This window comes from Paramormyrops kingsleyae, chromosome 11 (genome assembly GCF_048594095.1).
Source record: "Paramormyrops kingsleyae isolate MSU_618 chromosome 11, PKINGS_0.4, whole genome shotgun sequence".
In the NCBI taxonomy this organism is placed as follows: domain Eukaryota; kingdom Metazoa; phylum Chordata; class Actinopteri; order Osteoglossiformes; family Mormyridae; genus Paramormyrops; species Paramormyrops kingsleyae.
This window is the reverse complement of record NC_132807.1, coordinates 16,517,779-16,532,683: the sequence shown is the minus strand read 5'-3', so window position 1 is coordinate 16,532,683 and position 14,905 is coordinate 16,517,779. Positions and strand designations below refer to the sequence as shown.

General features: G+C 42.0%; 1 protein-coding gene across 4 annotated transcripts in view; it reads right to left on the bottom strand.

The window, feature by feature from the left end:
- LOC111847644 (UPF0606 protein KIAA1549L) overlaps positions 1-14,905 on the bottom strand; it is a 55,201-nt gene that overhangs the window by 22,223 nt on the left and 18,073 nt on the right. For all 4 annotated transcript variants that reach the window (XM_072718141.1, XM_072718142.1, XM_072718140.1 and 1 more), the window contains exons 2-7: positions 7,851-8,174; positions 5,176-5,670; positions 4,822-4,937; positions 2,345-2,564; positions 1,227-1,360; positions 583-751 (exon numbers count right to left, since the gene is read on the bottom strand). In XM_072718141.1, coding sequence (XP_072574242.1) covers positions 583-751; positions 1,227-1,360; positions 2,345-2,564; positions 4,822-4,937; positions 5,176-5,670; positions 7,851-8,174 — 1,458 coding nt within the window. The remainder of the gene's footprint in view (positions 1-582; positions 752-1,226; positions 1,361-2,344; positions 2,565-4,821; positions 4,938-5,175; positions 5,671-7,850; positions 8,175-14,905) is intronic.

The following is a 14,905-nucleotide window of genomic DNA, read 5'->3' as shown; positions in this document are numbered from 1 at the left end:
ACCAACCCGTTATTCAAGCAAAGAAACAGAGAAAAGGGGGATAAAAGCCACTAGAGACCCAGGTAAGTCTGCTAACAGTCCTCCTGTCTTGTTTAGAATCCTCCTCTGATAACACGAGGCTGATTCTCTATGTCAGACAAAGCTAAGCCCCCCCCCACCCCATTAGACTAAATGCAAGGCTTTTGTTCCAGTTAGTTGTAAAGCCAGCCTGTTGTTCTGAATTTCCCCCCATATTTCATAAGACAAATAAAAGATGAAAGCACAGATGGTCTGTTAGGGCAGTGTTTCCCAATCCAGTCCTCAGTGACTTGCAGACAGTCCACATTTTTGCTTCCTCCCAGCTACCGGACTATCTGGCAGGGAGTTGGGAGGGAGCAAAAATGTGGACTGTCTGTGGGTCCCTGAGGACCGGACTGGGAAACACTGTGTTGGAGAATACAGCTGTGAGGCTGCTGCTGTCACACTGATCACAAAGCCAACGATCCCATGTGCTCCCATCCTGATCACCAGCCCATAACCGCGTCACCTCCTGCACCCCAGTGACTCTGGCCTCATGGGGACACGTGAATAAAAACCACTTACGCTCCGCGATGATGAGTGGGGGGAAGAGGAGGAAGTAGCCAACCATCTCGGCGGTCAGCTGGTTCAGGAGGCTGCTGGAGGTAGTGCCGTTCAGAGGGACGCTGCCGTTCAACACCACATAGATGAGGGAAACAGCCGGGGAGCTCAGCGCTCGCGAGGAGCCCAGGATCTAACCCAGAACCCCCCCACGGCAGCACATGTCAGCATGGGAACGCCCAGTGATAGACTGTCCGCTTACTCTGGACAAAGTTACGGAATATAACCAAAAATATTAAAGACACCAAGCTCAGCCAAAACAGGTGCAAATGAAATTTGGGTTTCATTGTGGTTTTTCATGTACATGAAGCTCCAAATTCCTATCTGTGTATCAGCACCATATGAGAACGATTACAATGCGTTTGGTATGAAAATCTACTCAATAAAACAATTTCTCCATTATATTTGGTGTGCCGTATCACTTCATCTGCTAAGCTGGCTACCATCGGTTGACATCCAAAACACAAATTCACACCACCAGAAAACATCATGTTACGTAAGGAAGTGTAAAAATAAGCCACAGAGAAACTGTGATCATCCGGCATTGAAGGATCCCAGTGATCAGAGGTGCAGGTCCGATACAGAGACACCCTGCAGAATCTCGTTACCTGTACAGTCAGCTTGCTGTTGGAATTCAGCACTTTGGATTCCGCTTCTGCAAATGCAAGTTCCAGTCGCCGTTCCATCAGCTGAGAGAAACTGCAAGACTTGATGTTCTCTCCTGGGCCCACAAACCGCAGCACTGCATCGGAACAGATAGCAGTCGAAATCGAAAGTTTGCTTACATGCCCATTGTGAAAGATACAGTACAAAGAATCCTTAATGCTTATACTAACCATTATAAGGCATTATAAAGGTATCTATTGTCCAATATAGATGAGAGCTTCATAAGGCAATCACAATGCATAAAACACACGGCTATAATATGTTTTTTAATAATCTAATAAATATTTATAGCCATGTTTATACGTTTTATGGATGCATTATTATTTGTTATGAATGTGTATAGAAATGACTAAAAACGTGGCCTTAAAGTAAAATATTACCAGTATTTCTTATACACCCACAGTGATTATGCATATTTAATTTTACACGTTTACTGAAAGCTTAATATGAAAATACACCAACGTAAACTGTATCACATAAGTCTGTTCATACACAGTACTGTGCGAAAGTCTTAAGCAGCCAGAGAAAATGATGTTTAAATGATTTTCATGTTGGTATAACTTTGCTGTCATGCCTGTCAAAGTGTGTTAGCTTAGCCATTTCAAAACTGCTAAAATCAATCCAGCATATACCACTAGCACAACTCATATAGCTAATGAATATCTCATTGACTTTTTTTAAACTAATTAATTAATTAAATGAGCTGGTAGTGAAATTTAATAAACACATGGAATGGCTGAGGTGCCCCTGAGGAGATGCTTGGGAACTGAAGCGGCGTTCATCTAGCCATCCAACTAGATATCAGGAACTTTTTGGAGAGCAGAAGAAATTCTTGCTAGTTTTTATTGTGTTAGTCTTAACTTGCATATGTTCTAACGACAAATTGTATTTTTGATATTAGCAAAAGTACACAGATAAATAGGTTTAAGCATTTCTCTTGACTGCCTAAGACTTTTGCACAGTACTGTATATATCAAAGCAGCACCAAAGACTGAGCCGCTCACAAATGAAACAAAGTCACGGCCCTTGCAGTGATGGCTTGGAGTTTCCTGAGCATCACCTGTTTTGAGCTGAAGTGAAATGGCAGGGCTGGGCCTCCAGGGGGCGACAGGTATGGAAAGGGATTGCACCAAAGGCACGAACTGCCGGATGTCAGTCATCAACTTGTCAATCCCGTACACGGCGAGGGCCTCGATCACCACGGAGGTCATGAAGACCGTGCTGCCGCTGCCCACCGAGTACGCCACTGTCACGTTGGAGGTGCCCGTCAGGTTCTCCAGCTGCAGGAGGACACGGAAGGTCACAGGCACATTCTGTGCTGTGTTTATACATCACCAATATGCTGCACTCTTAGGGCCAGGCTGGGATCGGAACCCACAACCCTACAGTGCCAGTCACTGAGTCACCACGCCTTTTTAAGCAGGACACAGAATCATTTACGAAATATAAGCCAGTCAACAATATCATGATAAATATCATAGAGAGGCAAACAGAAACGTACTATCAACCTCGACTTCAATCACCATCCAGTGTCCTTAGTGTGAGACCACCCCAGAAGCGGCTGTGACTCTGTAGCACCTCCCAACAATCAGGCCTGCAGTCAGAACCATGAAGAGGCTCTTCATTGCAGCGCTGCTACCACTGCTGCCTGATTCCGCCTTTACTGAGAAACTGCATTTCATCAAGCCCCGCATTAATGCTAAGGCCCACCACTGCATTTCAATGGATTCAGTGTCATATATTCATTACCATGGATTCTCTCTATTCCTTTTAAAAAGTTTCAGTACTATAATTAAAATGCATATAATTTTCTTTGCAATCTACATCTTTCCTAAGGGCCAAGCTGTATGAGAAAGACATTCCCATTTCTATATTGGCAATGAGAGAGTAGAGAGACCTCTTAACAGCTGATGGTTTTTCTAGCGTTCAGAACAACCAGTACTATGATATACTATATGGTATACTATATGATATACACAAATCGAAATGATTCTGAAATTAAATTTTTATTTTTACATTACGTTTATTTTATTCAACAAAAGTCTTTGTCCAAAGCGACACGAATGTGTTGCAGATAGCACATTACAAACAAACTGCTCTCAAGGAGTTGCCTAGGCATAAGTGCAGCTTTTCTGAGCTTCTGATGAATGCCCAGCTTCAAATCTAAACATGCTTGACATCTTCCAACAAAGCCAATAAGACAGTTGAATAATGAGAAGTGCAACACTAGGAACATTCATGCGAAACACTGGAAGCATTCAAACCATCGGCACCAAACCCAGACACCTCTCCTGAGTCCAAGATCATTGTTTCATCTGGAAACTTAACCCCCTAACGTCATGCTTGGGAGTTTAAATCCTGCCTCCACTCTTCTCTATCTGTATGGAGTTTGCATATTTCCCCTATGCTGAATGACTTTCCACCAGGTAATCTGAGGCCATCAAATAAGACAAGTTTCCTGTCCTTACTATATGCTCTGTTACTGTCTACACACTGCATGTTTCCTGTCCTTACTATACGCTCTGTTACTGTCTACACACCGCATGTTTCCTGGCCTTACTATATGCTCTGTTACTGTCTACACACCGCATGTTTCCTGTCCTTACTATACGCTCTGTTACTGTCTACACACCGCATGTTTCCTGGCCTTACTATATGCTCTGTTACTGTCTACACACCGCATGTTTCCTGTCCTTACTATACGCTCTGTTACTGTCTACACACCGCATGTTTCCTGGCCTTACTATATGCTCTGTTACTGTCTACACACCGCATGTTTCCTGTCCTTACTATACGCTCTGTTACTGTCTACACACCGCATGTTTCCTGGCCTTACTATATGCTCTGTTACTGTCTACACACCGCATGTTTCCTGTCCTTACTATATGCTCTGTTACTGTCTACACACCGCATGTTTCCTGTCCTTACTATATGCTCTGTTACTGTCTACACTTCGCATGTTTCCTGTCCTTACTATATGCTCTGTTACTGTCTACACACCGCATGTTTCCTGTCCTTACTATACGCACTGTTACTGTCTACACACCGCATATTTCCTGTCCTTACTATACACACTGTAACTGTGTACACGCCACATATTTCCTGTCCTTACTATACACATTGTAACTGTGTACGCACCACATATTTCCTGTCCTTACTACATGCATTGTTACTGTGTACGTACTGCATGTATCCTGTCCTTACTATACACACTGTAACTGTGTACGCACCACATATTTCCTGTCCTTACTATACACACTGTAACTGTGTACTCACCACATATTTCCTGTCCTGTCCTTAATACTCAACATCAAACAAGCTTCTACTTCTGAAAGTACTTGGTGTATAAAGCCAAGTCTGACTGATTTAAAATTCACCATACATGAATTTAATGAATTTGAATTTGAAGATAAGAAGTGTCTAAAGTATGAAGTAACCTTGCCTGAGGGACATATGTTTATCACACCCCCCCCCCCCCCCCCCCACAAAAAAGTATAATTAACTTCCATGTCTGATGTCATGCAGAAACTTGCTGACCTGGACACGAATCGTGCTGCTGTTGAAAGCTTTCCGCAGTGCCTGTGTAAGGCCTTTTGGGAGGTTCTGTTTCAGTATGTTATCCAGACGGTTTCTCCTTGGGTGTACTGACAGAACTGCAAGTGAACAGTAGAATATGAGAGGAATAGACACCTAACATCACATGGACATCACATGTTATAACACTCTACCCATGGAAGAATTCTGGTTAACGCTAAGGTCTTCAGTTAACCTTTGCCACAATGTGGCATCAGTCATTTAAAAAATGGATCATTTTGACATTGTATCTGTGCAAAACTATATTAACATTTGGAATGCAAGAAATACCTTACAAATGATAATGGTCTCCAATACCTGTTTTCAACCAGAAAGCCTCCGTAACGTTGCACTGCAGTGGAGAAACTTCAGTTGTAGAGGTACTACGAGCAGAAGTTGTGGTTAGTCTAAATGCTGGGATCTTGAGCGTTTGGGTAGCAGCAGCCACCGTTGTGGTCAGGGCAGTTGTTGATTGTTTGCCAAAGGCTCCGGTCTTTTCTGAAGTTGTCGTCTCAACCATGCTCATAGTCGTTTGACGGGCATTGCTCAGCTTTGTTGTGGTGATTGGGGTCCTTGGGACTCTTGTGGTTAAGGCCACGGTTGTGTTGGTTATTGTCATAAGCTGAGGCATGCCATTCGTGCCCTGAGTGGCCTTCATGACTGCTGTAGATGATGCCTTTCTGGACGTGCTTTTAACTTTCTCTGGTGCTGTAGCATTCCCTAATTGACCATCTAATGCACTAGTCACATTCTCTAGTGCATCTCTATCTCGAGGGGCTGCAGCTGTAGACAAGTCATCCCTTGATGACTCCTCTGTAATGAGAAAGGGAGTAACATTCACAGTGGCACCTACAGTGGACATCATGGTTCTGGATGAGAGCATGTCAGGCAGAATCTTAAAAGCAGATGATGTCAAACCTAAAGATACCGAAGGACTAGACATTGTCCCCAGAAGTCAAATGAATCTGACTGGGGATACTGGTGAGTCATGAGTGGACAAGGAGGGTCTTGACCATAACGGTTTAGTTGCATGAGCTTGGAATGAGAGCACATGTGTTGGAGTGTCAAGCAAGGTCACAATGATGACATGAGCTTCACCAGATGATGTTTCTGAAGTGGGATGCTCTGTTTCCTTTCTTACTGATGAAAGGGAGACAGTTAATTGAAGGCTGAGGCTATGGACTCATCAGTTGATTCAAGAGACATAGTTGTGATTTTGACAGTGCAGTGTGTAAGGTAGTGGTGGGGCTCAAAGAAGTTCCTGCTTCCCTTTCCTTCTGTGGTTAATACTTGGATTGATGTAGAACTTCTTATAGGAGAAACAGAGTCAAGTCCACTTGTGGTGAATGGTGAAATACTCAATCCTAGATGCATGGACCAAAAGGCTTTGTTGTTGTTGCCTTTGCTGTTGAATTTATGTTGTCTATCACATCAGCCACTGAAAGTGTTCCAGGATCAGAAGACATGAAAGGCTCTGGTCTTGATGATGCTTGGTAAAAATTTCAAGTGGCCGAAAGACTTATTTTGATATGTCTGAGATATATATTCCTTACACTGCACCGTGGCACAAAATCATTTATTAATGTTAATTCAAGGAGAAGCAATAGGCATAATCTTCATTATACTTTGAGATTTTATTTTTGCATTTTGCACCGCAGTCTGCAGAATAAGGGGAAAAAAACGGCAAAAAAAAAATAATTGCTTTGAAAATGGATTTTTTGGTAAATGTACATGCCTAAAGGAAATACATAACAACTGTGGGTCTTAGTTTGTTTTCAGTCTTATTTTGTTGACTACATTGTGAGTGTATCAAACCGTGAGCACCGAATCGTCTGTCAAACGGAATCATGGGTAGACTGTATCGTTAAACCCTTAAGAAAAAGGATGGAATATGCCACAGATGTGCTTGTGGACCCACTGTATGGGACCACTGAAGCCAATTCTAAGGTTACATCACTGACAGAAGTGGCATGAAAGGTATCATCAGAAAGAGATGGTGGCATAGAAGTTGCAACTGGATGTAGTCATTAATTATTCAGAGGGTTTCTTGATAGGAACTGTGTGCTTAATATGAAACAGTAATGTGCATTGCACAGCTTAGTCAAAATTAGTAATGGGGATGAGACAGGTCCTGATGTTTGCTCTGTGCTTGCAGCATCTTTCAGGGCGGGTGGAGAAGTGCTGGGAGAGATCATTTGTACATAGTTGCTGACCTCTGTCACTATCAGAGTGAAAGAAACAGATACTGTATGTACTGCAGATTTACCCGCCTTGTCTTTGCTGGATGAGAAATGGCCTAGTGTGCTTCCTTTATCTTTATGCTTTACAGAGTGTGTGGATTTTAGACTCCCTTGTGAATTTGCTGGTAGTGGTTTACAGCTGATGATGCTACATTCATTGCAGCTGACAGAACACAAACAAAAGTTTGGTAGGAAACAAAAGAAACTCCAGTAGCTTTAAATGGTGACCCATTGGAAGCTGTAGTAGAAAATTCTGTGGATTTTTGGGTATCTAAGGCACTTTTTAATAATGGTTGTCCAGTTAGTGTAGGCTGTGTCTCACTGGTTAAAGTTTTGGTAGAATGGCCCCCTGTCATATAATCTGAAACGGTGCGGGTATGGAGTACAGTGGATAAACTGGATTTGAATGAAATGTCAGATTTTAAAGAGAATTAAGTTTTTATAGCTACTGTTGGCAGACTTGCATTTGGGCAAGAGAGCAGCCACATGGTTAATGCTAGCGTGAACTTTGTTGCAGTTGAAGACGACGATGATGACGATGATGATGATAACAAAGAAGATGATAGTCAAGACGATGATGGTTGAGGATGATGACAATGATGGTGATGACGGAGACGATGACGACGACAATGGCAATGACAGTCTTCATATGAAGGATCAATGAAATAATGCATACTGTAATGATGCTGAGCAACTACTTTGGTTCTGGCTGTGGTACAGACACATATTGGTCATGCATGGTGGTAATCAAACCTGAGCTTGAAGAGAAGTTGCTGGTGGCAGCAGGTGCAGAGGAGAACGGCTCTGTTTCACTTTTGGGATTATTGGACCCATTGTTAGATATGATCGGAGAAGATTGAACTAAGGCCTGGGACTTTTTGCCTGAGCTGGCCATAAGAGTCAATATGGATGAGAACGCTGGCTGTACTCTTGTGCTCTCTGCTGCCCCTGGTGGACCTGTGTGAATTCCTGGAAAAGCATCCCCATCTCCCAGGAGCAATCGAGCGAATGGGTGCACAGAACCAGCCAAAGCCCCTGCCTCCTGTGAGGGGTTTGAGTAACCTGAGGTTCCTTCATCTGCAAGCAGGAAATAGCAGATTACTGGGGTCAGTTGGGGCCATTGAACCAATATGATCTGTGTTCTCAGGTCCTTAATTCCAGCAGATATATTAGAAAATGTAAAAGAAAACTGACTAATGACTACCTACCATTTGTCACAAGAATGTTTTTGTTTTATATATCATTCGGGGATTTTGTTCCAATATCACATACAATGTATAATACCCAGATAATGCAGTAAATACACTAATATGTAATACATTATAGGAAAAGTAGGGGAGAAGATTATCTAAGTAGAAACAATACAGTGAGGCTAATTTTCATAGACTGTTTAAATTATTTCTTATATCAATTAAATATTACATAAGAAGGTAAAACATTCCTTTCCAAAACATGAATTATCTAAAAATATTTTATCAATATCCACTCTAATGACATAAGGATGACACACAAAAATTGTCTGTTAATAAACAGAGATTAACAAACAGGAGATCAGTATTTCACTTGTGTTATTCATTCTTGTTCCTTCAGTAGTTCCTTAGTAGTCCCTTCAACAGTTCACAAAGGTTTACAGAATTAACTGATATAATAACAAATATAGTAACTGCTTGAGATAAAACACGCGCTACGATTTATTAATGATGAATTAACATGAGAGCAATACGTAAGTAAGACTTAATTTGTGGTTAATTAATAAATAAGTAATAGTATAATACTATATTTGTGCCCCATCAAGTAAAGTGTTACTGACAAAACAAATCTGTAGCCCTAAGTAAGCGAAAACAAATGTGGAACCGCAAGTAAAACAAAACAAAGATGTAGCCCATGTAAGGCAAAACAAACATGGAACCACAAGCAAGAGAAAACAAAAATGTAGCCCCTAGTAAAAGAAAACAAATATGAAACCACAAGTAAAAAATACATCTAATGGCAAATAAGAGTGAATAAACATGTAACCACAAGTAAGAGATTTTTGGTTTTGAGAATTACAAGGAGCTGCTTCCCTGCCGCATATTGCGATAACCTGAATCCTGAGGTCACCGAATATATTCCGTCATTGATGGAATATTTTTAACAATGACATAAAAATCTTAATTTTGAAAGATTAGAACACTGAGGGCGATCTACCGTAAATTTAAGTAATTCACACCACTGTCCAGGTGGTGGTGAGTATGCATATTAGCTATTGTCTAGTCTTGTCTTCAATCTCACATTCATGACCTCATTATTTTATACCGTTAAACTTGCTGACTCCACAAGTGTTGGAAGAGCCTGGAAAAAAGATAGAAGTAGTGGTACAAAAAATAGTGGAAGTAGATTAAATTATTTTTGTACCTCGATCAATTACCTTTCATAAATTAATGACTACCTTTTTGCTTGTGTCGTCATATTTGTACACCGGAAATTGGATAACGATTTCACAGTGTCAGAGGTGAAACCGGCAAGTTTCACCCTGGGCATAGGCAATATTAGAAGTACATCGGTTATGGAACAAATTTTCTGATGCAGAAATATGCAGACACATACGAAAATATATTTAATATAACTGAAATACAACAATGATTCTGTCTGCTCGATTTTCCCTCCACTGCTTCTCTTTTCCCAGTTATCTAACTAGTTAGCGCCGGTGTTCTGTCGAGTTAGGCTACCGAAGTGCTAATCGATAGCCCTAACCGTAACCCTAAACCGTAACCGTAACCCTAAGGCCCTTACCCTAACCCCTAAAAACTAACCCTAATCCCAAAACGGTGGAACTGTACATGCGCGGAAAGGCTCGATAGCACGTCTAGATAGGTAGCTCAACTCGTCAGAACGCCGGTGCTTGTCGTCAACCATTCAACAAAGATTATCGCTATATGCAGGGGCGTTGCTAGAGATTTTGGGCCCCATGAAAGCATATCATATTAGGCCCCCCAGTCCAAACCAATCCAGTTATTTTCCTAATTTTTTACGGCCCCTGTCACTCAGGGGCCCTCGGAATCGTCCTAGCTTTCCTCCCCCTTACGGCGCCCCTGGCTATATGCTCCACTCAGTTGTTCTTAGTCGAGGGTAAAGTACTTACTCGTAGTGAACACAATACAGCAGGGAGAACAATCCACATTTTCCTCAGATAAGGAATGCGTGGGGACAAAATCCGGCTTTCACAATGTTATTTATATTCGTCAGACGAATAGCATGTTTCATTTCGTCATTGTCATGAAACGCATATTTAAATCACGTTTTTGTTTTAATTATTGTTACGCAAAAACCTTCGTCAACATATTCTCGTCAACATTTTTGTCAATGAAATTAACACTGGAGGCAATACCAGGTATCATGAGCAGGCGTGAGGGCGAGCAAACATGCAAACGCTAACTATGGAAACTACAATTTTATTGCCGTGAAATGTCTTTCGATGCAGTAAACGTTTTTCCTTAACTAATGAAACCTTTAAATGGGATTCTGTGAAACACCTTTAAATAAATCCCTCAGCTAAGGAGAAATTGATGGAATTGTTACGACCCTGTCCGTGAAAAAATTATGTGTGAGAAAGTCTAACGCAACCTCTTGCCCAACCCACATGTCAGAGTTTTATTTTTGGGATTTACAGTCAGATGCTATGCTGTCAACAATAACCTCCACACATCTGTCCAGTGATTTGGTTTTGGGAATTACAATGATCTGCTACCCTGCCACATATTCTCCTCCTATGAGGTGCCCAGCTGGGACTACATCTCAACTGTATAGTGCACTCAGTATTTACGTTTTTATTGCACTAAATCTCAAATCCCTCTGGAGGTGTCGACAATATATGGAAATATAGTGGGGTGGATCCATAAAATGGTCTTACCCATAAATGTACATTTCTTTTTATTTTTTTTTTACCAAATGCTTTTGTCCAATGTGACATATTACAAACAAGTATATGACTGCAGTCAAATACATACACACACAGACAAACTCAGAAGGTTCACTTACTGTTCGGCTGGCTTAAATGCTAGATCTCAATCATTTTTAAATGTAGTATGGTCGTTGGTGATTCAAGCCAATCAGATACTGTTGCCTTCCTTTGAATTTCATATACTACAGTGTCTAGAGTTTATAAAGGATGGTGCAATAGGCACGCAGGCAGCCACAGTACTGTGGGTAAAAACTCGCTGTTAATGAGAGAGGTCAGAGGAGAATGGCCAGACCGGTTAAAGCTAACAGGAAGGTCACAAAGTGCAAAAAAAAAGCAGTTAACAGTGGCGAGCAGAAAGGCTTCACTGAACACACAACTCACTCACCAAGCCCCGCAGTGATTCGGGGGGGTCCTACCTGGTAACATGCAGGGACACCTAATAATAATACTACTGTGGGCATTGGGTGTAAGTGTTCAGCTGAATACATGCATGAATGAAAATAATATTTGATATCTTCTATATTCTACATCTAGTCATGTGCAAGTGCAGTATTACTTTGCATAAAGAGACCTGGTTCATTCAACAAATAAACACAACGTTTAGCCCAGCCTACATAGCATTTAGCTTCTGGTTTAATTATTGTACAAGTTTGTGCAATCTAGTAAAAATCCAACTAACCAGCATAAGGTATTTCTGCATTAACTTCCTGAAAACCATGGCAACAAGACAGGATACAACAGATACAGCTAAGGGGGGGAGCTGGAGGTTTGTGATGGATTGTATCCAGCCCACAATCATCAAAAAGCATCTGCTGTCATAGATCTGGTACTACTGAGAGGAAACGTGCCGTAGGTTCTCAAACCCGTGGGTCACACAGCCTTTCATTGGGTAGACAGTACCAGCGTTTCCCAATCCAATCCTTGGGGACCCCAGAGCACTCCATGGAAGTTGGGAGGGAGCAAAAATGTGGACAGTCTGGGGGTCCTCGAGAACCAGGTGGGGAAACACTGGTGCAGACCACAGACTACTAAATGCTTATTTCGGTGAATGGCGTCAGATTGTCCAGCAGCTATTAAAAAGCAGGATGGATCAAACGATAAATGGCGGTTCCAGCAATAGCGCGCATGGTGTGAGAAGCTAAACTCTTGGCATCAGTTCAGCCAAACTCCTCAGGAAGGCCAGCTCTATCAAAGGACTGACCCCAAACCCACTGGGTGCAATGGGATAGAAAAGGAAGTTGGCAAAACTGAACAACATTGTGAACAATTCAACCCATATGTGTCGGGGGGTGGAGGGGGTGGGTGGCGCTATTCAATTCAATTCAATTTTATCTGGATAGCACATTTTCACATTACATTGTCTCAAAGTGCTTTACAGCATCCCTGCCCAAAGCCCCCAGTGAGCAAGTCAGAGGTGACAGTGGCAAGAAAAAACTCCCTAGAAGGAAGAAACCTTGGAAGGAACCAGACTCAAAGGGGGAGCCCATCCTCCAGGGGGCGGCAGAGGAAGTCAGATGAGCAAGATAGAAAGTTCCAGTTCACACTGTCCCAATTTTAACATCTGAGTCTCAAAGGTGGGGGGCAGGCAGGTGATGGCAGGCAGGTGCTGGTGCTGCTTCTGATGGCAGGACGAGCAGCGGTACAGCAGCAGGGCGTTCAGGAGAGACCCCACAGGCAGAAGGGCGAGCAAGTCGGAAAGACACCACAAGTATTGGAGATGTCGCAGGCAGCAGGGTAGGCAGAATATCTTTATAATTTGGGATCTCCAGGTAGCATCACCCAGGAGGGGTAGAGGAAATAAAATGTGCAGTTAGCTAAAGCATGGAAGACTAGAGACAGAGCAAACAGTTAGGCGAGTGCAATCTGTAAGCTCTGGAACATATAGCTATGGTAGCATAAGTAGGAGGGAGAGACAAGTGGGAACGCAGGCATGGGGAGTCCCTGAAACGTCAGCACTCCAATTCCACAAGGAGGTGTGAAGCTAGAGTGACAGCACTGACAGTTCAGTTCATCCAAACCAATGGGACCGATCCCCACCCTGCTCCACACCTCGCACTGCAGGTCTAACTGGGAGCGAGCAGTTAGCTAGAGCTAGAACTAGAGTCCCTAAAAGCTAGACTAAATAAGTGTGTTTTTAGTCTAGACTTGAACATTGAGAGTGAGCCTGAATCTTGCACATCCACTGGAAGACTATTCCACAGCTGAGGAGCTCTATAAGAGAATGCTCTGCAGCCTGCTGTAGTACTTTCTACTCTATGTACTAATAGATATCCTACTTCTTGAGATCTAAGGAGGCAAGGAGGATTGTAAGAGGCCAGTAGATCTCTAATGAATTCTGGTGCAAGGCCATTCAGTGCTTTTTAAGTTAATAGCAGTGTTTTATAGTTAATCCGAGACTTAATTGGAAGCCAGTGAAGGGAGCATAGAACAGAACTAATATGACCATTTTTTTATGTCTGTAAGAACTCTGGCTTCTGCATTTTCTACTAGCTAAAGTTTATGTAAGGATCCAGATGGGCAACCAGAAAAGAGGGCATTACAGTAGTCCATTCTGGAAGTTATAAAGACATGTATTAGTTTTTCCACATCTTGAAAGGAGAGCATCTTCCAAAACTTGGCTATGTTCTGTAGATGGTAGAACACAGTTCTAGTAATACTTCTTATGTGAGCATTGAAACATAAATCTGAATCAACCAGAACACCAAGATCTCTGACCACTGTGTTAAGGTGAGTAGGAAGACCACTGAGGTTGAGGTTGTAAAACTTATTTTGAGCAGCCTTGAGACCAATTAGCAGTACTTCTGTTTTTTTCTGTGTTTAACATAAGGAATTTTTGTTGCCATCCAACACCGGATATCTAGTAGACAGTCTTCTCAACCAGAGCTGTGATGCATCATCTGCTTTAACAGATATATATTTAACTGTGTGCTCTAGAGCACATTTACCCAGCGGCTCATTCCAGCACAGGGTTCTAAAAGGCACTACTGGTCATCATTCCTGCCTGCTGCCATCAGACACCAAAGTGCCTCCTCCCAGTGAGCCACTCCCCCCCCCCCCCCCCCCCCCCCCCCCACCCCCAGCTACACGACACGCCAGGAAGCAACCCATCTGTGTTTCGTTCTAATCATGTCAAGTGGTTTGAATGACAATAAAGCTGATTCTGATTTTGTTACTGTGAAGTCCAGTGCTGTTTTTTAAAATGCAATTATACCACCAACAAATGTATTATTATTATTATTGTTACTATTATTATTATTATTATTATTATCTATTTATTTGTTTGTTTGTTTGTTTGTTTTTCACAATATGTGTAATACGTGATCTTTACTGGAATCTTATTCACAGGACATAAACAATGCTATTTTGAATAGCATGCATCTTCAACACACATATGGTGCCACGTAAAGGAACCATTTTGCTAGATTCACATCATCCCCCATTAGCATTAAGTTCATTTGTGTTTGTGGTCAAGCTAAATGTGTCATTACTGAATTATTAATCTGATGTCCAACATTCCGTTAAAATATCATAAAACAGCAATATGAATAATGCATATACTATAGTATAATGCATAAGGAATCTCCGTCAGGGATTAATAGAGTATACATTGTCTTGTCCAGAAATGTGCATTGCTTCCATGGAAAATCCAAGCCCGTCTGCATGAGATCTTCAAGCCCATCCCATTCGATGCACTCAGCTCCTATGGCCCACAAATTAAAGACCTAATTTTCTCAATCTATTTTTTACTGCAGAGAGTTGAATGCTTCCCCACAGGAAACAGGTTGGCACTGCCAGGCTCTCTGATCTGTTCTGTTTGGTATTTTTCCCCTCAAATGGAGATCAGATAGGGGAGCCTCACATGTTCAAC